At 39.1% G+C, this 26,056-nt stretch overlaps 1 protein-coding gene across 1 annotated transcript in view; it reads right to left on the bottom strand.

The window, feature by feature from the left end:
- Positions 1-6,081, bottom strand: part of LOC149145064 (endoribonuclease Dicer homolog 4-like) — a 303,060-nt gene extending 296,979 nt beyond the window's left edge. Inside the window, 2 exon segments of the mRNA XM_089448258.1 lie at positions 5,518-5,695; positions 5,786-6,081. Of these exon segments, the coding sequence (XP_089304384.1) occupies positions 5,518-5,695; positions 5,786-5,934 (327 nt within the window). The 5' untranslated portion in view covers positions 5,935-6,081.
- Between the last annotated feature and the right edge of the window lie 19,975 nt (positions 6,082-26,056).

The following is a 26,056-nucleotide window of genomic DNA, read 5'->3' as shown; positions in this document are numbered from 1 at the left end:
ACAGGCAGGGGGCTCAGATCTGCAGCGGAACGGGAATTTTCAGTAAGAACACGGTTTTACAGGGCTGTTCGAAGCTTCTATTGGAGCTGTTGTTATCGACAATCTCCAGAACTGACTCAAATCAAGGATTGAATTGAACAGGCGAGGACGATCTGGGTTTGATCAAGCCGCAGAAAGAGGCATTCCAGTGGCACAGCGGTGTTGGGGAGTGGTTTCAGGGTGAAGCTCAGCACAGGTTTTGGTGCGGATTACAGCGACACAGGCAGGGGGCTCAGATCTGCAGCGGAACGGGAATTTTCAGTACGAGGGTTTGATCAAGCCGCAAAAAGAGGCATTCCAGTGGCACAGCGGTGTTGGGGAGTGGTTTCAGTAAGTTTGAATCTCTTTCGAAAGAATTGACAGAGAAAAGCTTTTCCCACTAAACAGAGCAATTTGGGCAGCAGCGAGTAGCGAACAGTGAGCAGTATGAGCAGTGAACAGTGAGCAGAGCAATTTGGGCAGCAGTAAGAGCAGCGAGCAGCAAACAGTGAGCAGTGTGAAAGCAGGGAGTTTTTTACGCAGCGGAAGTATTGAGCAGCAAGCAAGCAACAACAAATGCATTCAAGCATGACAAAGGAACCAGAAATTTCAGAACATGTGGAGACAAATGATTTAAGACAAGTGAAAATTGCATCATCCGCCAAAGCTGGGAAGTGGGTTTGGGTCAATGCCAAACAATATCGGGGCATTTTAAAACGAAGAATAGCTCGTCTAAAATGGGAGCAAACAAGGAAGAAACTCCCTCGCAAAAAACACCCAAACAAGTCTCCTCCACAAGCACGTGGCAACAAGAAGCCCAAAGGAAAAACCATTGATGATTTTGCCTTATATAGTCCCACATCCACACCTCTCACCTGGTCATCTGATCTTTATGTGAAAGAATTGTTAAATGCAAAACAAAGGTTGGAGGTTTTAGAAGCTAAAGGGCAGGAAAGAGATCATAAAATTCATATAATAATCGCTGAGAACAAGGCGTTAGCAGAAAGCAATAAAATTTTAGAAGAACAAGTGGCATTGCTACAGGAAGCTCTCCTGATAGGGAAGACAGAATGGCAACGCATGAAGGCGGATGTGCAAAATGTAAAGAAATCTGTAGTGGAAAGTACAGAGGTGGTGAATGTGAAATCATCCCAGGATAAAGGGAAAATGATTGTCCAAATAAACAACCATGAAGAGAACGCAAGAGAAGAAATGAAAGAAGATTCCACTAAAGTTTCCAAAACTTGGGCTCAAGTCATTAGTAATTCTGCTAATAAGGTTGACAACATGCAAGATAGTGAAGGCAAGGAAAGACAAAATAGGGCAACAAACATAATTATTAAAGGGGTGAAAGACTATGGAAAAAATGAATGTACTCTTGACCTTGCAAGAGACTTCTTGAAAGAAAAATTGCTATGGCAAGGACAAATATACCAAGCATGGAGGGTGGGTAAGTTTAACAAGGAGAGAGCCAGGCCCATAAAAGTCATTATGCCTAGCTCACGTGATAAATATATTATTCTAAGCAAGAAGCATCTCTTGAGGGGTTCTCGTTTTTTCCTAGAAGAAGATTTAACTGTAAAACAACAGGAGGAAAGAAGAGAGGAAATTTTAAAGGTTAGGGCAGCAAGAGATGAAGGAAAGAGAGCATGGATTTATAAAGGCAAAGCTGTGATAGCGCAATTTGGACCTCCTTCCAAAACAGAGCAGCAAGATGGTAATAAAGAAGAGGCAACAAACTCTTCAACAGGAAATCAGAAAGCAAGGTCAGTATGGGAAAACAGGGACAAAGACTCAAATGTGAGTCTTGCACGTCAAAATAAATAGCAATCAAGTCATACCCAGGTTTCTTTGAGATTAGTTTGTTGGAACTACAGAGGTTACCCATGGAGACGAGGACCTGGGTTAGGGCCTATTGCGGAAAATAGAGACATAATTTGCCTCATAGAAACACATGAGCATGAAGGGTGCAAGACACCTTTGTTTGAAGGATACTGGAAGATGGCAGCGTGGAACAAGGCAGCAGGGAATGGCAAAGGGCACGGGTGTATCATGGTTTTAGTAAGGGAGAAAGAAGGTCATCTCATTCAGTTAGAAAAAGAAGACTCAAATAAGCAATTCATTTGGTTCAAAATATCAGAAAATGGAAACCACATCAAAATTGCAGCATGCTATTTTGCGCCACAGGTCTCAAAAATCTACAAAGGTAGAGGGCTTGACCATAAAGATCCATTTGCAGCTTTAAAAGCGGATATTGCAACATATTCTCAGCTAGGTGAAGTCCTTATAGTGGGTGATTTCAATGCTAGGACTGCAAGTTAGCAAGCTAGCATTCTTTGTTGTAAAGATGATTGTGACCCTATTTGGCTTACAAAAGAAAGCAATCATCAGTGGGAAAGAATTTCAGAGGACAAGGGCTGCAATTTCTTTGGTGAACAATTGCTTACTCTATGTGGGGCCTTTGATTTAGTCATTTGTAATGGCTTGACTAGATGGGCAAAGTCCGGTAATTTCACTTGCAATACTTACAATGGAGCAAGTGTGGTAGATTATGTAATTTGCTCGCATGGTTTGTGTGAGAAAATGGACGAAGCTCTGGTTGGAGATCAGCTGTGGGATTTGAAATCAGATCACAAGCCAATTTATTTATGTTTCTCTTGGATTGGAAAGAAACAATTAGAGTCAAAAATTCAGCATGTCCAGCAAAATCTCCCACAGGGCAGAATTCTTTTGACCCTAGAAAACTGTAATACCTTCAAAATGACGTTAGAGAGGCTCTTTGAGAAGGAGAAAATTACAATTCACAGCCTTCATAGTTAGGAATTAACACATTTAATTCAATGTGCACTTGCAAAGTGCAAAAGAACAAAAATTAAGAAGTCTGAAACAAATTGCTTTCCGGTTAATGCTTGGTTTGACGAGGAATGCAAAAAGGCAAGGAGAATCTGGAAAGAGTCAAACAAGGACAACATAAAGCTCAAATCTTACAAGCATTTATTAAGCAAGAAAAAGGCTGATTTCATGGTTTCAAGGAGGGAAGAACTAATCTTCCTTGGGAAAAATAATCCCAAATTATTTTGGAAGGAGCTCCAACCGAAAAAGATACAAATTGGAAATAATATTACAGCTTCTAAATGGTTTGACTATGCAAGACAACTCTATGAGCAGGTTCCCAAGGTTGACCCTCCCCCCTTGGTCAACACGGATACTAAACTCTTCACAATACAAGAGGTAGAGATGGGTATTAAGAAGTTGGGTGTTGGAAAAGCAAAAGACTTAGCTGAACTCCAAGCAAAATATCTAAAGTGGGGCTCAAAGATCCTTGCACCTCACATTACAAAAATCTTCAACAACATCATACAACAAGGGCTCCCCACAGATTGGACAACTAGTCTGGCAATATCTCTTTTCAAGAGCAGTGACATCAATAATCCCTCCAATTATAGGACCATCATGATAAACCCTTTGTTTGCAAAGCTATTTGGAAGCATGCTAGAAAACAAAATCAGCAAGTGGGCAGAAGAAAGAAATAAGCGTGCTAAAGGGCAAGCAGGTTTTAGACCTAAGCATTCAACAGTTGATCATTGCATAACTTTAAGGCACATCATTGAAAAAGTTTGGGAGAATAAGGAAGAAGTCTTTTGTTGCTTTGTTGATTTCAAAAAAGCGTTTGACTCGGTTCCTAGGGATAAACTTTGGCAAAGAATGGAGGAACTTGGGGTTCCTAAACATTTGAGAGCAGCTGTGCATAGGCTGTATGAGGAGGTGAAAGTCAAAATTAGAACTTCGGCAGGCATTTCTGAAAGTTTTAGAAGCAATATCGGGGTCAAGCAACGTTGCCCATTGTCTCCTACCCTTTTTGGTTTATATATCGACAAGCTTGAGGAGTGGTTAAATTCGCAAGGGGGTGATGGTATCTATTTGTGCAAGTTTGTTATAAGGCTTCTTTTGTATGCAGATGACCTTATTCTGATTGCTAAATCGGCGCTTGGTTTGCAAGAGCACTTAGTATCCCTTGAGCATTTTTGTAGAAGTGTGGGGATGCAAGTCAATATCAGCAAAACGAAAGTAGTGGTCTTCTCTAAGAAAAGAAAACATAACCAACATAAGTTCTACTTTGAAGGCAACATTCTGGAAGAAGTTAAGGAATACAAATACCTCGGAGTTGACTTCAACAAAAATCTAAGCTGGAATGGTTGTAGAAAGAAAAGAACTTTGGGGGGTTGGAAAGCATTTTATGCTTTTCAAAATAGGTGTAGAGAGGCAGAGTTATGGGACTGGAAGACCACTCAAACTCTTTTTGGGCTTCTAGTGATTCCAGTGATTCTATATGGTTGTGAACTGTGGGCTAGCAGTACTTCCGACATGCAGTGGAGACAAATTGAGAAAATTCAGAAACGTTTGATTACAAACAAATTTAAGATTAAAAGTGCAGTGCCTTATGATATCTTGTTAAGTGAAACAGGGGCTGCTCCTATTGAAGCAATTGCTATGGTGCGAGTCATAAGTTATTTAAAAAAAATTGAGCAAATGGAAGAGGGTAGATGGCCTAAGGTTGTCTTTAATGATAGATTGTGCAAGAGCAAAAAAACTTGGATGCAACAAAATAACAAATGGTTTAGTAAATGGGATATTTGCTTGAACGTGTGCCCCATAAACAGCAAAGAGATAAAAGCTTTTGTTATGGAAAAGTTCCACAAACGTACTTGGGAGAAGGAGCTAGGAAGAAAGAAAAATTACTATATTGAAGTGTTTAATCCCACTCATAATCATCAACCAAAAGCATACATAGAGGCCAATATCTCTTGGAGAGCCAAAATTCTTATTGCTCAGTTAAGAACTAATTCTCATCAACTCCGTTGTGAAACAGGGCGCTGGAAAAGGCCAAAGGAAGTGTGGGAGGAAAGGGTATGCATTTTTTGTTCTTCCGGAAAAGTGGAAACAGAAAAACATTTCATTTTAGAATGTGAGGCCTTCAAAGACAATAGGGAAAGTTATGCAGATACGCTGGCAGCTAGCTCTTGGGATAATCTATTTAACGAGGGGTTTGTCGAGAAGACGGGAGCATTTATTGTGAAGCTTCACAAAAAAAGGGCCGAATACATCAAGCAGATGAAAAAGCAATCTGTCCCATAGGCTATCTTTAGCCTCGTGGACGTTAAAATAATTTCTTTCTTTCTTTCTAGGTTTTAACTTTAAACCTTAAAAAAAAATTGTAAACGTGAGTCAGATAATTCATTGATTGGCTTATCGTAGTTTCAAGAAATCTCTAAGATAAAAGCCAATTAGCCATAGATAGAATTTAATATTTTCGCTGGTTTTCTAATTTTAGTTTGCTGTCGAACTTTCAGACCCTAAGACGCCGTTACCTCTTGGTTTTGAGTATGGGGAAAGCAATGCTGGACTATCATCTTTTCCTCCAAATTTGCTATGAATTAACTTTGGAAAAATAGCAGAACTTTAAAAAGTGCATAGAATTTAGTAAGACTTCGAAAACACCTGTTCAACGAGAGGCACGGTAGGCGCCAGGAAAACGCAGACATTCCTCCCGGGCTTTTTTATAGCCTCGGCGAACTCTTGGATTAGCAGAACAGCTATGAGAGTCTTTCCGCACCCTGTTTCTAGGTACACTATGATATTCTCTTCCTTAGCTTTCTCGCATAGTTGTAGCTGATATCTGTTACATTTACAGAACAAAACGTGAAATGTGTCAAACCTTTGTGCATTAATTCCAAGCAGAATTTAACAGAATAAGGATAAATTTAACCTTCTGGCGATCACTTTGGGATCTTGCTGTTGACGTTCCGCAACAGAAGTGTCTGTCGAGAATTTCTCATTCCCGTGGAATGGCAGTTCACTCATCTTCACCATCGCGAAATCTTTGCCCTCTGCCTCTAATTCTTGTATGATCGCCATTCCCAGAACTTGGGAAAGGAACAGAGTAACAGAACAAGAGGGAGCAACACAGGGACCAGGGCGAATGGTTTGCAGTAAAGCCAATCGGTCTTGCCAAAGTCATGCCTGGTCCAAATATTTAAAAAGGAGAGGACAAGGAAAACCATGGTTGGTGGTTTCCTTATACTTGCGTTTGTCCAGGTCACGTCAATCAATTTGTCGGCGTATACCTTAACGGGGCGAAATGAATTTCGATTCATTGCATCCCTTGACAATGAAGAATGGAATTTCGAAACGATGGAAACCTTTCTTTACTAAAGTTTAGATTAGAATATTTTTGCATTTGTTTATTTTTTGGGTTAATTTTGTCTAATAAATAGGGGTGGGTATTATTAAATTTATATCGAGTTTAAAAAGTTTTTCATAATATTGAATAGATTTATGCACTTAAACATTTTAGATTAGATTAGACAATAGAAAAAATCATAATTTTGTTAAAAAAAATTATCGCTAGATTATTTATAAAATTATTTTAATATAATTTAAAAATTTAATGAATAGTTATTTAAAATGGGTTAAGAATTCATTTTTTTGGATGTGAGGAAACCGATCAAGAGGTATTTGACAGGAGCGGAAACTTGTGTTTTCATAGACTATTAGTAGGTTATTCTAAGTGATGTGGTTTTAATTAAAAATTAGTGGTGAATCAACTCACATTTGTGAATAGCAATTAGTGATGGTTTTGACAACTATGTTGTGATAAGTCTTCCCACATTTGAAAAAATTGGCATTTGAAATATAAATCAAAAATAGAATATTCAATAAAGACATAACTAAAATGCTCAATGAAATCTTGTCTTGTGATCCAAAAGCGAAAGATCACATATTTTTATACTCATAAATTATTGATGAGCTGAATTTATACTCATAACGTATTGATGAGGTGAATTGTGCATAGTTTGAGGAGCTCATATTTCTCTTAGAGAGAAGGTTTCTAATCTTCATTTAAATAAACAGAAAAAGAGTTTTATAATGAAAGTTACCGAAGTGGTGTTAATTTTTCTTAGGGCTATATTGTTCTTTGTTTTGGATAATTACATTTCTTCTTTTGCATATTAAGTTCACCTCATAGCATCATATCATTATTCAACAACATATGCAATTATATAGAAAGAACAACATCATCATCAATGTAACGGAACATAAAGGAACAATAGAAGAAAAACATTCACACATAAAGACCCCATGATTGGTCAGAGACCAGGGCAAAACCCACTACAGGGAAAACCCTTTCAAATTCTTCTTATTATTAGATTGCCATTGAATGATTCAACAAAATATAGTACAATTATCTATATCTTCAATCATAATTATATCCATTAAAATCAACTAAACAGCATCCATGAGATGAACCCAACAAGCTAATAATCAAAACCCTGATTCAGAAGCCTACAGTTAATTGTCATTGTCTACGGTCAACTAGCGAACCCTGTGGTCAACTGGCGAATTCTTCGGTCAGCTGAAAATTCAAACCATAGGTCTCAACTGCACGAAGAGAGTGTCGTGCGTGCGGCTAAAACCCTTCAGCCGCACGCATAGGCCTGCATGCCTGTTGTTATAGCCGAAATCTACCTATGATAAGCCTACAGTTGTGACCCAAAACCTTAGACACATGTGCGAGTTTCGAACCCTACAATTTCAGACATGTGCGAGCCAATCTCCATGAACTACATTAGACCTGTGAGAGCCAAAAACAAAGAAGAGAATAAAAGAATGCTTCATGATCATGTCCAAATGACGTTGAGGTCACCTGTATTTATATACTTCCAAGAGTGTTCAACTTGCTTTAAGGTCGACCTGGTCAAATATGCACATGTGGGCCTTAATTCAAAAATACACTTTCCCTTGTCCAAAATGAGTGCTTCAATAGTCAAAATTGGTCCTCTCGAAAAGAGAAATCTCATCCCATGATTGGAATTTGTCATTGAGCTGCCAAATTAACACTCCCTCTCAACTAGGGATAAATTCCAATTGCATCATGTAATCATCATAAGTATCCTATCATCAAATGTTATCACTGCTCATCTTTGTTCATCTCTGCTTCTCTCTTGATTATCTATGCTCATATGTTGAACATTCTTGAATCTAAAAGAAGAAGAATTTGATATCAGTGGGGAGCCTAAGCTACCACCCTCAATCCATCGAGGAGCCAATACTACCACCCAGAATCACTGCTAGTGGTGAGCCCAATGCTACTACCCAGGAAACATCAGAGAGCTTATCATCAGGGAGCCCCGCTCAACCTCAAAACTCATCGGGGAGCACATATAAATCTGAAATCCAATGACAATGAGGAAGGTCATATTTGACACTCTCACCTCATATCCATGACAGTGGGGAAGGTCCTATGGCACACTCTCACCCTATGTCAAGCAATAAGCGAGATTCAATTTACCAAGCAAGGATCACAACCATCCCCTGATGAAATCAATGAGCGAGATACCACTTGCTATATGAGGTAAGGATCATAACCACCCTATTGCTTGTTGATCTTCCCAACGATGACACTCAATAGTCATATGGTAGAACACTTGCATCATAATTAGCTTGGGTTGTACACCTCCAAGCACTCTCTCAACTCGTTGGCTAGATGGGGAGCAGTATTTCCAACAAGCCCAACTTATGGGTATGATGCCAACTAGGGTATACTTTGCATAGACCAAGATAGGGGAGGTAACATCTTTAACCCTATGGGTGACAGATAGGGGAGAAATATCTATGACCCTATTGTTCAGAGATCCCTCAACCCCAGGAGCTCTCCATCTCAATTCCTCACCCTGGGAGCTCAGACAGGGGGGAAGAGTCAGCTTAGTGGTCTTGATCAGTCCTACTCTTTGTAGATCATAAACATATCATCATGTTCATATTTGGTATCAGCTTGAACAACTCACTTATTCATCCTCCCTCTCACGAAGGCAGCAACCACAAGCCTCAGCTTGTCTCATACAGCAGCACTGGCTGAAGATATCTCGGTCCCCGCTATATATGGGATTCTTTGTCAATTAGATCCCATTCATTATTATTACAATGTATCCCTGTCATATTCAGATTCTACTCAAACTACTCTCAAAAGAGCTTCTTGAACCTGCCTCACAACTAGTCATGCCAGCAACATCGTATTCAGCCTCAGTTTTGCTTAAAGCTACAGATATCCGGTCCAAAAATGTCATGGCAAATCTCATACTAAGGCAACACTCAGATGCACTCACCTTATCAATAACAATGCCAAACAACATCAATACATCCATGCAATCACATATCATAGGAAGAATATCTTAGACCAAAAATTGATCATCCTGTGCAAATATCTTGAAGGGTGCTCAGCGACGACTCGATGTGTATGAAGTGGCTCAACTAAGTTTTATGAAAAACACACACATATGGACAAGTGTTCACACGGAATATCAATGCTTCAATCAATTATCAGTTGTCAAGTCAAGTTCAACAATATATCTTCATACCCTTTTGAAATTGAATTGGAGTGTCCAAAGATTTGCATTTCCACTTTCCAAAAACTCTTCAATACCTTCACGAGATATATTTTATTTTCCAAACTTCATAAAGTAATTCATCGTGCCATGATTCGCCATTTCTAGCTTCAAAGGCCAACTCACTCTTACTTTGATCATCAAAGACTCATTACCTGTTAAGAACAGACCATTGGTATATAAAACCAAAATCAAAGTCATACCTTGGATCACATTTGAAGTAGAGGTTGGTACATCTTCCTGCCTTCACCAGGTAATTGTTAATGTAGACATACCAGGCTTGGGAAGCTTGCTTCAAACCATACAATGCTATCTGTAAAAATTATACTGATCAAACCAATATACTCAACCTCACACAAATCAACATTATGCAATCAAATCAACTAAGTTAGTTTATCAATCCTTAAATGCTTGATCAAAACTAATATCAAAGTCATAAAAGTTTTAGTCAATATCATTATGACAAACTCTTCAATCTAAGTCCCTAAGTAGAACTCACATCGAAGTACCAGGTTACAACCTTATCTATTTGATTTGTCAACAATTGTTATTTATACTATCAAGCCAGACTTCATCAAGTCATCCTTATAATCATAACATGAATCATTTTTGTCACTAAATATGAATGCATACATCAGGGACAAGTCATGTAAGTTTATGCCATCTATTTATTGTGAGATTTTTGCACTAAAAATTGTTACATACTGAATCACAATTGTTTATACTTTAATCAATGTGTCAAAGCCAATGATGCCAATACAAAATCACTATTGAATACCAATTAGTTACTGAAATTTACTAAGCTCGCATAACACTGTTATCAAGGAAAATCATAAGTTATCAAATCAAAACCCTATTTGGTTATCACTGAGAATTCAATCAATCCATAAGCCAAAACATATCTATGAACTATCAATTATCATGTCAAAGTTCTAAGGCATCATCAATTATCCAAGACAATATTGCTCATCTATACTAAGTTAAGTCAATTAACCAAATATTTGTCAAACCCTTGCAATCAAATTTCATATACCTACTTCAATGATCATATCAAAATAGCATATTGATATGCATATTTCGGTCCCTTCAAACACAAGTTTAGTCAACACATTCACATTCTCTATAGTAAGTCAAACATTCAAACTTCCCCGCTTATAGAACTTTCTGTTGTTTGTTCTGTATCTGTAGGACTGTCATACTCCTAGTGCATTCTTGATTTATGCATAAAGCTTCAGTTTTTGTAATCTACAGGCATAATCGCACCCATAGGCTTTCTTCTGTGCAATTGTGAGACTTATAGCCACATTGATAAGCTTGGTTCCATGAATCAAATTTGCTTTCATATGCATGCATGAGCCATTTGTGAAGGTGATATTCTCGTCATACCTTAGGGCTTACCTTGCCATCAATATTGCAATTGAAATATAATATTGGAACAATACATCATATATACCTTGTAGTATTTAGAGACCAATGCACATTCTTATTTGACATAGGCAGTTGTATCATTTTGTCAACTTTTCATCATGTGCCTCTTTTCCTTTTCTAGCACTGGCTCTTCTCTTCCTGCACTAGCCATATTTTCCTACACCTAAGATGATCCTCCATAAAGATCCACTTATCACATCTCACCAAGAGGTTAGAAGCATATGAATACTCAAATATACATGCAGGAGGCATAATCAATGATCAAATCAATAAATCTAAACAAAAGTAAAGACATAAAGAAGTAACTTAAATTGAAAAATACTTATCTTCAATGAGAGGTGACCGTCTCCCTCTTGAACCAACCTTTAAGAGTCATGATTATCCATTGACCTTATAACATTGTTGCCTCATTATTTCAACCAACTTCATCGATAACAAAGGCCTAATTGAGAATATCACATCTAAGGCTACATCAAACCTATCACAAGTGCTAGAACATATTCACATTGATTATGTTAGGGTTTTTGGATTGCATAACCCAACCCTTTGTCATAATCCAGGGTTTCTTCCAAACCCTAAACTCATAATATCCATCAAACCTTAATAACCAAATTGCATAGGGTTTCCTTGAAACTCTAGTATTATTTTAGGACTCCTCCATCTTCTCTTCCTTCCATCAAAGGTGTCTTCATACGGGTGATCTTTAATGACTTTTCTTCAGCCCAAATGTGATACCAAGTTAATTTTTCTTAAGGTTATATTGTTCTTTGCTTTAGATAATTGCATTTCTTCTTTTGCATATTAAATTCACCCCATAACATTATATCATTATTCAGATTTACAACATTATTCATAAACATGTGCAATTATATAGAAAGAACAACATCATCATCAATGCAATGGAACATAAAGGAATAATAGAAGAAAAAATTCACACATAGAGACACTAGGATTGGTCGGAGACCATGGAAAATCTCACTATGGGGAAAACCCTTTCAAATTCTTCTTCTTATTATATTGTCATTGAATGATTCAACAAAAGAGAGTACAATGATCCATATCTTCAATCATAATTATATCTAGCAAAATCAACTAAACAACATCCATGAGATGAACCCAACAAAGCTAATAATCAAAACCTTGATTCAAAAGCATGTGGTTAACTGTCATTGTCTGCGGTCAACTATCGAACTCTACAGTCAACTAGCGAAATCTTCGGTCAACTGAAAATTTAAACCTTAGGTCTCAACCGCATGGAGAGAGTGTTATGCGTGCGGTTGAAACCCTTCAACCACAAGCATAGATTTGCATGCCTGCAATTATAGCTGAAATATACCTATGATCAGCCTGGGGTTGTGACCCAAAACCCTAGACATGTGTGTGAGCTTCGGACCCTGCAATTTCAAACTTGTGCGAGCCAATCTCCATGAACTGCCTCAGACCTGTGTGAGCCAAAAACAAAGAGGAAAATAGAAGAATGCTTCATGATCATGTCCAAATGAGGTTGAAGTCACTTGTATTTATAGACTTCCAAGAGTGTCCAATTTTCTTTAAGGCCAACTTGATCAAATATGCACACGTGGGCTTTAATTCCAAAATACATTTACCCTTGTCCAAATTGAGCGCTTCAATAGTCAAAATTGGTCCCCTCGAAAAGAGGAATCTCATCCGATGGTTGGAAGTTGTCATTGGGCTTCAAATTAACAAGTGGCTCCTACCATAAACCCCTCCCAACACAAATGGTTCACAAGTCAATTCTATTTAGGAAACCTGTGATTTAGCAAGGGTCAAGATGATGATTGTGGTAACATCAAGGATAGTAAGGTTTTAGTTTTCTAGAGTAGCTTTCATATTTCTAAAATGACAAAGGTAAGTTGTAGGAACTTGTGATTAAGCAGAGTGGGTCAGAGAGTTAATGACTGGTATCCAAGTTCTAATAACAAAGTGTTCTCCCAATGATTTGAAAATTTTCACGATTTGCCATGCTCAACTATATCTTTTGAACTTACACAATATTGTGGTTTTTTAAGGGAAATTATCATGTCTCCGAACCAGGAGTGAATGCAACAATATTCATAGGCACATATCCATTACAAAAATATTTCTCATCATCATGTCACTCACAGGGAATTGACCCTAAGTGGGGAGATAAAAACCATTCTACTTAACCTCCTGAAATAACCCCAAATGACAACACAATATTACACATGTACAAATAGGTATAAATTAAAAAAAATCATATAAAAAAAATTGCATCATACTTGTTTAAAAATAGTATATTCTATTTTCTATAAGTAAAAAAAAATAAATCCATTCTTAAAAATTATTGTAATCATTTCTTATCAATAAAATGGTTTTCTATTAAATAAAAACATGGAGGAATTTGTCACATAACCACCCAAACAAACTTGCCATAACCACCCAAACATAACACATGATTAAGATTTTGATGACATGCTTAGGGCATTTAAGGGAGAGATGCTAAGGGAAAATTAGGTGATAGTTAGGGGTTAAGCAACTACGGTTAAGCTATTAACTAGAAAGGTCATTTTCGGTTTAAGAAGAGGTTTTAAAATGCAATATCATTAAAAAGGAGCCAAGCCATTTATTTAGATTTGAGTCTACACAATTTATTCATTTTCCAACACAACTTTATGGCAAAGGCAATTGTCCAACACAATTTATTCATTGTCCAACGCAACTTTATACTTTGCTAAAGCCTTTGCCTTGTTCAAGTGCAATCTTTCTATAATTTATGATATTATTTCGTGGAATGACAAATGGGAACAAGCTCCTTGAACCGTTACTCGGTTACTCGGGAATATATAAGTTTGTCAATCTATATTTATCTTTTAAATTTAGTAAAGAAAACTTTTTTGTATTCCTAAACACAACATTTTTTTTTATGGGAAAAATAAAAAATCTTTATTTATGAAGTGATTTTAATATAATCTCATGATTTTATTATAATATCATGGTTTGTAAAATGTAGTCATTGATACTGTATAAGAAAAAGGTGTATAAGTTTACTTATGTTAAATAAATAAAGTCTTAGATACCTCTTACATGAGATATCTTGTTTAAAAATATGTTGTTTTCTTTTGCAAGCTACGACATTTCTATTATCTACATCAAATTTAAAAGTACAAACTTAGGAACCTCAATCCGCCCAACTGGGAAACTGGATCTGTTGGCTCCTATTCATCAGACGTTCAATAATGTTTTTCATGCTGAATACTGTCAAAAAACTTTGCAGGACATTAAGCCCTATCTCGCCAGGTTTTTCCAAAAAACTATTCTTTCCAGGTTCTACTAACAGACCCAACTTTACTACTACTACTATGGCATGCAAACTAATATTCAAAAACCAGAGCAATATCATTCTAAATTCAAAAAGAAGACAGTTAACAGGCCTCTCAATTCTCCGCATTTCCTCTTCTGGATTCATTGCTGTCGTTGGTCTTCCCCAGCTCCTTCAGCATCTCTTGAATTTCCTTGAGTTGTTCGTTCTGTTGACGGAGCAGCCCTTCAACGTTCGCCACCTCCTTCTTCGCTGCCGCCGTTTCCTGAGCCATTTCCACCATCTCAGCCGCTACTTGCTCCATGGCCTTTGCCAAGAGATGCTTCAGCACCCAGTATGTGTGAAGAGCGCGGCGGTAAAGGGTTAATCTGCCTCGCGTGTTGCCTGGGTCCGGCAGCTGAGAAGTCCATTCTTCCATCTCCGGGTCGGACGGTTCCTCCAATACTCTGTCCTCCATAACATCAATAATTTTCCTTATGTCTACATTTGTCTCCAGATTGTATGCCTGTTCTGCTTCGTGCACCGCCATGCGGATCGATTTCTTCCCCCTTTTTCGTCTTCTCTGCGCCTGATTACCCTCCTCGTTGATGATTGGTTGTCGGGGTCTACCTCTGCCTCTCTGTTCACGCGCCTTCCTTCTTCCGTCCTTTCTGCCCCGCTTAGTTCCTTTGCTGCTTTGCCCTGTTTCAAAATGCTTGCTCCTGAAACCTTCCCCCTGGTTATACTCCATTTCATCTGAGCTTTCTATTTCGATTTTTACTCTACCCCGTTCGAAATGCCTGTCGCCTACTGCCTCCCTCTCTGCCTGGATTGTCTTATCCCATTTCTCAGCCATTTTGGTACAGTTGAGGTGTTGATTTTGGTTCCTCTGCCAAGTCTCTCCTTCTCTCGCCACCTTCTTCGACTTCTTGCTGCCTGTCATCCTTCTCCTGTTCCACCTTATAGAATTCTCGCCACCTTTTCGCTTATGATGGGTTTGCTCTCCACTTCCTTTCTCCCTTGCGCCTTGAATGATGCTTTCTTCGGTGTTTTCCGGTTTTTGTTTTGGGTTGCGTACCTGTTGTTCTGAATTATTATTAAATGCTGATGTCAGGGAGGTGAGGCTGTCGTTCTCCTGTCCTGTCTTCGCTGCCGAATAAACCTGCCTTGTTTTCCTTTTCCAGATCCTCGCGATTTTTTGATTACCATTATGTTGTTTCATGGTTATTGTTGGTACCATCCTATGACCTCCTTTTTCCTCCTAAAACATATCATTTGCCTACTTCTTTCCATCATATATCTCTTAGAACCCTTGGAAATTGATTAGTTAATAGTCCTATAGTTATTAAAATGCATTGAAATTGATTTAAGAGTTTTATGTTAAAGAATTAGGGATTTTTGGTAAAATGGCTACAGGAAGTTCCAACATCCTGTAATTGGTTCATTGTTTGACATGTGGCATGACAGCTGGGCTAGAACGAAGGGTAGGGATGAAAAGTAGAATGTCCAAGCATGAACGAATACCTATCCTACAGCAGAATCGACCTTCCTACATGCGCGGTCAACAGTGGTCAAAGTATAGCATGTTGGCGACAAAGGTAGCAACAGCAAAGCATACTAAATTGATTTAGTTTTGTTCCTTTTTGAAATCAGTTTAGGATAGAAACATTTTAAAAATCTCGACATGATAAAAGCGGCAACAGCCATATCATGAATGTACATTCGTTTTCGAAATGTAAGGGTTGTAAAAACATATGTAAATACAGTCCTGTGTAATCAATGTTTTGGTAATCGTTGTATCGTTTGAAACAGAGTTTGAACTTAATATCAATAACACAGTTACAGTTACGATCTTTTTCTTGTTGCGTTGATTTGATAATCGGTTGAACACAGTCCAGTATACCTCTGGAACGCGGACGGGCCCTGCGTTAAACTGGTCTACTGTTATTTCCTTTTCATTTGCAACTTAGGGTATTTCATGACATGCACAGTAATTAGAATTGGTTGTTGATTTCAATCGAATGCGTATGGTTTATGTTTATGAGATCGCTTGAACAGTTCATCACTAGGATCGTGAATCGTATCCTGTAAGGGATTCGATCCTCTGTTGTCCTCTAAAGCAATGTTATGAACTCTGCTTTCATTTCAAAGTATGTTTATAATTTCCAGATGTCTTTAGCTTGCATGAATATTAGTGAATGCTGAGTATTTGTTAAACAGGGGTTTCGTGCATGGTGTCTTTGTAAGGAGATTGAAATCTTGGTTTGAAGTGATACACAATGTTTTAATTTGATAAATGAATTGAGTGACAATGTGTTAATTAGGTAGATTAACTGAGTGACCTAAGTGTTTGGGTGATAGGTAACATACCTCAGTCTTCCGTAAAGAAGTCATGTGACCTACCATCATAACCACTTAGCTAATAATCCTTTATGTCTATATACTTTAGACGCATGCCTCTAAGTCTACGCATCCTGGTCGATAATAAATATAGCCTAGTCTAGCACCCTAGATAGGACACTACATTTTGGCGCCGTTGCCGGGGAGGCGTACTTAAAGGATTTAAAAAAAAAAAAAAAAAAACTTCAATAAACAAAAACAAACAAAAACACAGTTAGAAATCATGTTCATTTATGCCTAGATTTAGAGACAGTCAGGGTAGATTCGTAAAAACCCCCCACCATCTAAAAACTAACCCATCATCATCAGGAGCAGACTCTTTAGGAAATACAACACCAGCTGAGGAAGTCATCCAAGCATTAGAAGAAAAACAAAAGTCAGGACAGAGACTTACTCTCATTGAAAGGCAAACTTTACTCACACATAAATCACAGAAGAAGCACTTTCCTAGATCTTCCACACAAGGAGAAAGTAGCACAGTGACCGAACAATCTTTCTTTAAGCTCCTCTATCAAACAAGTGACACTGACACAGAGAGACCTATTAGAATGGCTGAGGAAGGAGCTAGATCAGTACCACATCAAGGACAGGGAGATGAAGAGGAGTCAACTTTTAAGTTTCCTATACATGAACCACAAGAAGATGATGAGATCAAAATGAAAAACATACCCCCATCTGTGCTACCAAACTTCTATGGTATGGCTTCGGAAGATCCAGACTCATTCTTGTTCGAGTTTGACATTGTATGTCGAACATATGGCTATACAGATGATGCCCATAGGCTTAGACTATTCCCAGCGACATTAAAGGCATCAACCTTAAGATGGTTCATGAGGCTTGGTGAGCATGCTATAGTTGATTGGGATGGCATGAGGAGAATATTTCTAAGGAAATATCAGCCTTATTGCAGATCCAAAGATTCTAAAGATGATATCTTTAGAATGAGCCAGCAAGAGGATGAAACCTTAGAGGAATACTTAGAACGATTTGTCTACAACTTACAAAAATCCAAACACCGAACTATGCCTCTTGATCTGATCCGCACAATATTCTTGAAAGGTATCCGAGAGGAATACATGGATGATCTTAACTCGATGGGCAAAGGTGACATTTCTGCCTTACCCTTTGAAGAAATCGCTGAGTTGTGCGAAAAGTATTCAAGGAGTAAAGCTAAAATGGGAAAAAGAACCCTGTCATCCAAAGTCACGAAATCTGCCTCCGCAAGTGTCACAAGGGCTGAAATAGGGAATCTTTTAGAAGAGTTTAAAACAGATCTGTTAAGCACCCTAGGGAACCAAATTGACACTTTAAAAGCTAAGAAGAAACAAGAAGATGAAGATCAGATAATGGCTATCTTCTACCCAAAATGCCGGAAGAAACATGCATTAAAAGATTGCCCACTAGAAAACATCAAAGTTTGTGCTTTCTGTACTGAACATCATGATATGTTTAACTGTCCTAAAGTTAAGGTTTTGCAAAACTGTAATATGGCAGCCAATGCAGAAATGGAAAACGTGTATTACATGGGCACAAAGAGACCATGGCAGCCAAGGCCAACACCTCAAGGTATGTTTCCAAATCAAAATTTGCAATTTCCTATAAATGATCAAATGTATGCACAGAACTCATGGAATGTACCCATGCCATGGCAGCACCAAAACCAACCACAACAACAATGGAGATCGTCTCAACAGTACTCTCAATCTTATCATACATACCCTCAATCATACCCACCATATTCACAACCATATCAGCAATACCATCAGCCGTATTCATTACATTCTCAACCATACCAGCAGTATCCTCAGCAAGTTGTTTATCAGCCTCAACCTACTCAACAAGCACTGCCTGCTCCTCCACCAATAAATCCACCACAACTGCAATTTCCAGCTAACTCACAACCTCCCAGACCCACTCAAATTCCTGCTCAAACTGTCCCAAATCCAAATAATAGAGCAGAGAGGCCAGCCTACAATGTAGAAGAGGGAACCTCATATTCCACACTACCCTTGCAAAATATCAACTTGAGGTCTGGTAGGGTACTCCACAAAGATTCTTCAATAACAGATAAACAAGAAGAAAACACACAAAATGAAAATGAAATGACAAATAAAAGAAAACCAAACGATGATACCAAAGACAAGAAGATGTAACCACTGCATCCACCTTTTCCAGACCGATTGGTCCAAATAAAACCTCCACTGTCTATACCACAGTTTGATGTCTTAGATGAACTCAAGAATGTCTACATAAAAATTCCACTGCTGCAAGCTATAAAAGACATTCCCATCTATACTAAAACCATCAAAGACATATGCCTCAAGAAGCCTGCTAGAAAAAGGATTGATCCTCAAACCATTCATGTTATAGGACATTTAGCGGGCCTTATGACCAATACCATTTCCATGGAAAAGTATGTTGATCCTGGCATTCCCAAAGTGACCACCATCATTAACAACATACAAATTCCAAACACTTTGATAGATCTTGGGGCCGCAATCAATGTCATGACTCTTGAAACCATGAGAACACTCCAGCTCATAAATTTGCAACATACAACGATTGTTCTAGAACTAGCTGATAGGTCTAAAGTGATTCCTGAAGGGATTTTTGAGGACATAATTGTCTCACTGGACTCTTGGGAGTATCCAGTGGATTTCTTAGTTCTTCAACCCAAATCCAATTTAGGAGGGCACCCTATCATCCTTGGTAGACCATGGTTAGCAACTGCTGATGCATTCATAGGATGTCGATCGAGCAACATGATCATTTCAAGAGGGACCGAAAGAAAACAACTCACTCTTTATCCATCGGCACAATCACCAGCAGTAACACACAATTTGTGGCTTGATGATAAATTCAATGATAAAGAAGAAGTACAATCTGTTTTTAGCATTGACCAAATCTATGATTTCCAAGAACAAGACAATAATGATTTGGTAGAATTATTCCTTTCTCAACCTGATATGTCCGAAAATTTGAGAAATGACCAATATCATGCTGCATATGTACTTTTGGCCCAAAACTTTCAGGAAACATGCACCATTCAATCTTTGCAAACCACATTTCACGACATTTTTCCAGTTCAATCCATCACCAACACATAGAGTCAGATCATAGAGATTAGTCCAGGGAAAACTCTGAACATAGGCAATCACCTAGACTCATCTCAGCAAGAGAAATTGATTCGACTATTGAGAAAATACCAGAAAGCCTTTGCTTGGGATTACACCGATATGCATGGGATTCACCTCGACACATGCACTCACCATATTTATACGGATAGCACCATTAAACCAGTGAGGCAACCACAAAGAAGAATGAACCCCATGCTCCAAGATATTGTCAGAGAAGAATTGCAAAAACTTTTGAGAGTTAATTTCATATATCCTATTTCTGACAGTCAGTGGGTATCCCCATTGGTTATAGTGCCCAAGAAAAATGGTAAGTGGCGCATTTGTGTTGATTACAGACAGCTGAATAAAGCAACGCTCAAAGACTATTTCCCACTACCATTTATTGACCAAGTGTTAGACACCCTAGCTGGGAAATCATCATTTTCTTTTCTTGATGGTTTCGGTGGCTACAACCAGATCAGGATAGCCTCAGAAGACCAAGACAAAACCACATTCACCTGTCCTTGGGGCACTTATGCTTACAATGTTTTTCCATTTGGACTTTGCAACGCTCCAGTTACATTTCAGAGAGTTGTGTTAGCTATTTTCGCTGATTTAATTCATGATTGTGTTGAAGTTTACATGGATGATTTTTCAGTATATGGCAATTCATTTGAACATGCATTAGAAAACCTTGAGAGAGTTTTGAAAAGATGTATTGAAGCTAATCTGTCCCTCAACAATGAAAAGTGCTTCATGATGTTAAACGAAGGGATAGTATTAGGCCACTATATTTCTTTTCAAGGCATCAAAGTTGACCCAGCAAAGATCCAGATCATTGTTGATTTGCCAATTCCACAGAATCAAAGAGAGGTAAGAAGTTTCCTTGGGTATGCAAGCTATTACAGAAGGTTTATTGAACATTTTAGTAAAATAGCTTTACCTTTGTTTAAACTTCTAACCAAAGATGTACTTTTCAACTGGAATGAGAACTGCCAACAAGCATTCGAACTACTCAAAAAGAAGTTATCAACCGCACCAGTCTTGAGAGGGCCTAATTGGAGCCTACCATTTCATATCTTTACAGATGCATCTGACACTGCAGTGGGTGCCTCATTAGGCCAAAAAGAGGAATCTTGTAATTATGCCATTTATTTCATTAGCAAAAATCTAACACCTGCAGAGTTAAACTACACAGTCACAGAAAAGGAAACACTTGCCATCATATATGCTGTGAATAAATTCCGACATTATATAACTGGTTATGAGGTCTTTGTACATACTGATCATTCTGCCATTAGACATTTAATGAATAAACCAATAACTAGTGGCAGAGTTACCAGATGGTTATTATTGTTACAGGAATTTAACATCACAGTGTTAGATAGACCAGGCAAAGAGAACCAAGTGGCAGATTTTCTTTCTAGACTGCAAAATCCAGGTGAGGTTGTTCCGGTTGAAGATTCTTTTTCAGATGAAAATTTATTTGCAATTTCCATAGTAAATCCTTGGTATGCTGATTTGGCCAATTATTTGTCTACAGGAAGGACACCTCCACACTTTACTGCAAAGGAAAAGAAGAGACTAGTCAAACAAAGTGCTAGATATTCATGGCTTAATGGCAATTTATTTTACACTGGTTATGATATGATCATTAGAAGATGTGTAAGAAATGATGAGGTAATTGATATTTTAAAATCTTGCCATGATGAACCGTGTGGTGGGCATTTTGCAGCTAAGCGGACAACATTCAAAGTTCTTACTCTTGGATACTACTGGCCATCCATTTTCAAGGATGCCAAGAAGTATGTGAAGAGTTGTGACAGCTGCCAAAGAATGGGCAGGCCAACAGCTACAGATGAGATGCCCCTTCAGCCCCAAGTTCACCTAGAGCCATTTGACAAATGGGCTCTAGACTTTATAGGACCCATTAACCCAACCTCCAATGGTAAGAAGTACATCTTAGTATGTATTGATTACGTCACAAAGTGGGCTGAAGCAAAAGCACTGGTTAGAGCCACCGAACACACAGTGGTAAATTTCCTTTTTGAAGAGATTTTTGTAAGGTATGGAGTACCAAGGGAAATAGTGACTGATCAAGGTACTCAATTCACCTCAAAGCTAGTGAAGGACATCACAGACAAATACCAAATCAAGCATAGGAAAAGTACCCCTTACCATCCACAAGCCAATGGGCAGGTGGAATCCACAAACAAAACTTTGGAAGGGATCATTACTAAAACTGTGGCAATGAACAGGAAGAATTGGGAAGAGAAGCTCAAAGATGCACTCTGGGCTTACAAAATTACGTGGAAGGATACTACAGGATTTACACCATATCAGTTGGTGTACGGCAAAGAGGTAATGCTTCCTATTGAGTTTCAAATACATACTTTTAAACTGGTTGCAGATTTGCAAATTGACTTGGACCAAGCACAACAAGAGAGAATTCAGCAGTTAAACCAGCTGGATGAAATGAGGAAGCAAGCAGAGGAAACCACAATCCTCATGCAAAAACAAAGGAAGCAGTGGCATGATGCACATATCAAGAAGAAGCAGTTCAAGGAAGGTGACTGGGCTTTACTTTTTGACTCTAAATTCAGAGATCATAAAGCCAAGTTTACCACCCATTCGATGGGCCCATACCAAATTATTCAGGCTTACGACAATGGTTCAGTCAAACTCAAAACTATTGATGGAGAAAGTCATTCCTTTACTGTCAATGGTCATCACCTGAAACTATACACTAAGCCCATCAGCAAGCAAGATTTTCTCCATACAGTATCTCAGCAAAGAGAGGTTGAGATACTGCAACCCTTAGCTGCAGTATCCCTGCCTTAGTTCATTTCCTTTCAATTTAGAAATTCAAAAAGGAAATTAAAAAAAAAAAAACACAAAACAAAAACTAAAAAAAAAATAAAAAAATAAAAAAATTAATAACAATGGGTTAGATGTGAAAACCAGCCTCTGGCACACTCTAACCCCGAATTCCTACTTGAAAACCAATTCGTTGGCGGGTGAGAATTCTCTTTCTTTTGTTCACTGTTTGATTTATCAACTGAATCATGACTTGAGGACAAGTCAAAACTTTAGTCGGGGAGAGAAGCATCAACATTTTGTTCTCTTATCTCTCCATTGTAAATTCTTAAAGATTTTTTATCTCATCTCTTCACTGTACATCTTCAAAGCAGTTTGTTCCAACATTCCAGATTTCAATAAATGAGTTGTTTTGTCATTGTTTTATCTTAGAGGGACCTGGTTATAAACATTATGCAGGGGGGACCTGTTCTGTCCAGAAGACCATGCTACCAACACCAGCAGTAATGGGACCTGTTTAAGACACATAGAAGGGACCTGTTAAGAGATTGATACTTCAGGGCTACTTCAACAAAGTTTCATCTAGTTTCTACAAGGATTCACAGGTTGCTGGGCATCAAGACTCCATCAAAAACCCAAGCTCAAGGAACCTGTATACATATAAGGAGTTGCATGAACATCTTCAAGATTTCAGAGGGACCTGTTGCATTCGAATCTATTCAGGGGACCTGTGATGAACAACAAAGAATAGTCAGCAATGCCAATCCTACTCAGCATGCCAATGCAACAATAACCAACAAAAGTGTAATATGTTCCTTATTCTTAACATTTAATTTCTTAGATTAATTTTTAATGTTAATTTTAATGACTGTGACTGTTATGATCGATTTCAAGGGCACTACATTTTCCATCATCCCTTATCTCACTGTTAATTCTTATCATCTTTCATACCCCAACCTATTTCATACTTCTAAATCCATTACCCCTTTTCATATCAACCTTGTTATGCCAACCGCACCCTACAGTCATACCAACATCTTCCATTTGGCCGAGTACCAATAGAAACAGGACACATGGTGGATTGTGTTTTAAAAAAAGGGGAAGGAAACAAATGTTAAAGTGGGCCTATTCATTGTATTCCTGATCCGGGTTTAAACAGGAACGCAACAAATTACAGAGATAACCACATACACAAAGATGCAGCGGAAATAATACTTCATTTCATTAATAAAAAATACTGAAATATGCTTACAAACAGAAATGGAAATAAACCAGCTAGGGCGATGGTAGCTTATCTCTGAGAAGAGATGTGGTGGCTACATGCCTCTGAACTGTGTTACAATGAGGCTCGAAGGCCTATTTATTGTTGAGAAATAATGGAAAACCCTTAACATTCCAAAACCTAACCCTAGGAGATGAAACGCCAAACTGTGGGCCCCGTTTGGGGGTAAATTGGTACATCAACTTCCCGGGGTCGTAGCTTTGGCATATGATCTCCGTTTGACGCGTACAATAGCTCGTTAGAAAGATCTATCCGAGTACTACCACTTTGGGAGGCAACATCAGTCCATGGACCCATGTTGCCCCAGATTCCCAAAAAAACGTCGTTTAGGGCCTCAAAACGGCTCCGGAAGTTCAGGACCCGAAAAACTACTAAAAATAGTAAACTGTGAAAGACAATGGTGGGGGTCCAGGTGGACTTGGCAGGTGGCCACCAATATCCACCTGGATCATTCCTCCCCCCTTAGGAAGCAATGGTCCCCATTGCGTTGAGCTCCTCCATGAGATGAGGAAACTTCTGCTGAACTTGTTCCCTGGTGAGCCACTTGCCCTGCTGAAGGAGTTGGCCTGCTTTGACAACTCGATACAGTTGGATATTCTGTTGGCGAGTGTTCTTGATCTGTGTGTCCATGATCCGATCAGTTGCAGCTTGTTCCATGCAATCTGGATTTAATTCTGTGGGTTTGAGCTGTTCTGCAATGTCGAATGTGTCTAGCAATGGTGGAAAGTATGGCCGAAGGCGGTCCACATTGAACACTGGGTGCAGGCCAAGGAATGGGGGAATGCTGAGCTCAAATGCATTGTCTCCCATCGCCTTAGTAATGGTGTAAGGACCATATCGGAGTGGTCTCAATTTCCGATAGGCTCCAGTAAGGCGTTCCTTTTGCAAATGCAACCAAACTTTGTCGCCCACCTGAAACTTGTGTAGCACCCGGTGTTGATCATGTCGCTGCTTGTACTTGGCATTTGATTTCTCAAGAATGTCATGGACCTGCTGGCGAATATGTTGGATGCGCTCAATGAAGCTGGTGGCCTTATCTGTTTCGGACTGGACATGAGCTAAATTCATGTGAGTAGCTGCAAGGGGCATGGCCACATCAATGGGGCATAGTGGCTGGAATCCCAAACCCACCTGAAAAGGGCTATGGCCAGTGGAGCTGTGAAGAGCTCGGTTGTAGATGTGCTGAACATAGGGGAGGCTCTCGTCCCATGTGCGTGGATGCTTTGAGTTATACATGCGCAGAATGTGCACAATCATCCTGTTGACAACCTCTGTCTGGCCATCAGTTTGAGGATGGAAGGCTGTGGACTTCGTGAGTTTGGTGTCCAGCATTGACCAGAGACTGGACCAAAATGTGCTGAGAAACCGACTGTCCCGATCTGAGATGATAGACTGTGGGATCCCAAAGTGCACCCACACTCGCTCAAAGAAGAGTTTAGCAGTGGCTTCTGCTGTGATATTCTTCTTGCATGCCATCATAATGGCCATCTTCGAGAACCTGTCGACGACCACAAAAACACAGTCATTTCCATGCTTAGTGGAAGGAAGGCCTGACATGTAATCCATGGAGATGGATTCCCAAGGTCGACTAGGGGTAGGCAGCGGGGTATAGAGGCCGTGCTTCTTAATGGTCGGTTTGGCAATGGCACAGGCAGTGCATGATCGGATGTACTTCCCAACATCCTGTCGAAGATTTGGCCAATAGAAATAATTTTGCAGTACTGCCACTGTTTTCTCGACCCCGAAATGCCCAGCAGCCCGACTGTAGTGTGCTTCCCAAATCATCTTGGCACGCTCGCTTGAAGGAACACAAAGGTGACCGAGGTGGCATAATAGGGCGTCCTGGAGGTGAAAATCTGCAACATGCCGACCTTCCAAGAGTGTCTGGTATGTGTGGCCGAATTCTGGGTCGCTTTTGTAGAGAAGTGGCCAATCAGCAGTCTCGTGCCCACAAGAGTTGAGCACGGTGGTCAGCGCCATGATCGGTGGTCGGCTGAGGCAATCTGCAACATTATTGGTGCTGCCCTTTTTATACTTGATATTCAAGTGAAACTGTTGCAGGTATGTAGACCACTTCTGATGGCGATCATTCTGCAATTTCCCTTGGGTCTGTATGAACTGCAGAGGTCAGTGGTCTGTGTGGATGACCGTTTCCTTCCCCAAAATGTAATGCTTCCATTGTCGGCAGGCCTGTACAATGGAATACATCTCTTTATCATAAGTGGGGTACTTCCGGACTGTGTCTGAAAGTGTTTCACTGTGATATGCCACT

The sequence above is a fragment of the Pinus tabuliformis genome, chromosome X (assembly GCF_031772625.1).
Source record: "Pinus tabuliformis cultivar Carrire ecotype Pingquan chromosome X, CPIR1, whole genome shotgun sequence".
Lineage (NCBI taxonomy): Eukaryota > Viridiplantae > Streptophyta > Pinopsida > Pinales > Pinaceae > Pinus > Pinus tabuliformis.
Note: the sequence above shows the minus strand (reverse complement) of the source record. Positions and strands in the feature narration are given on the sequence as shown.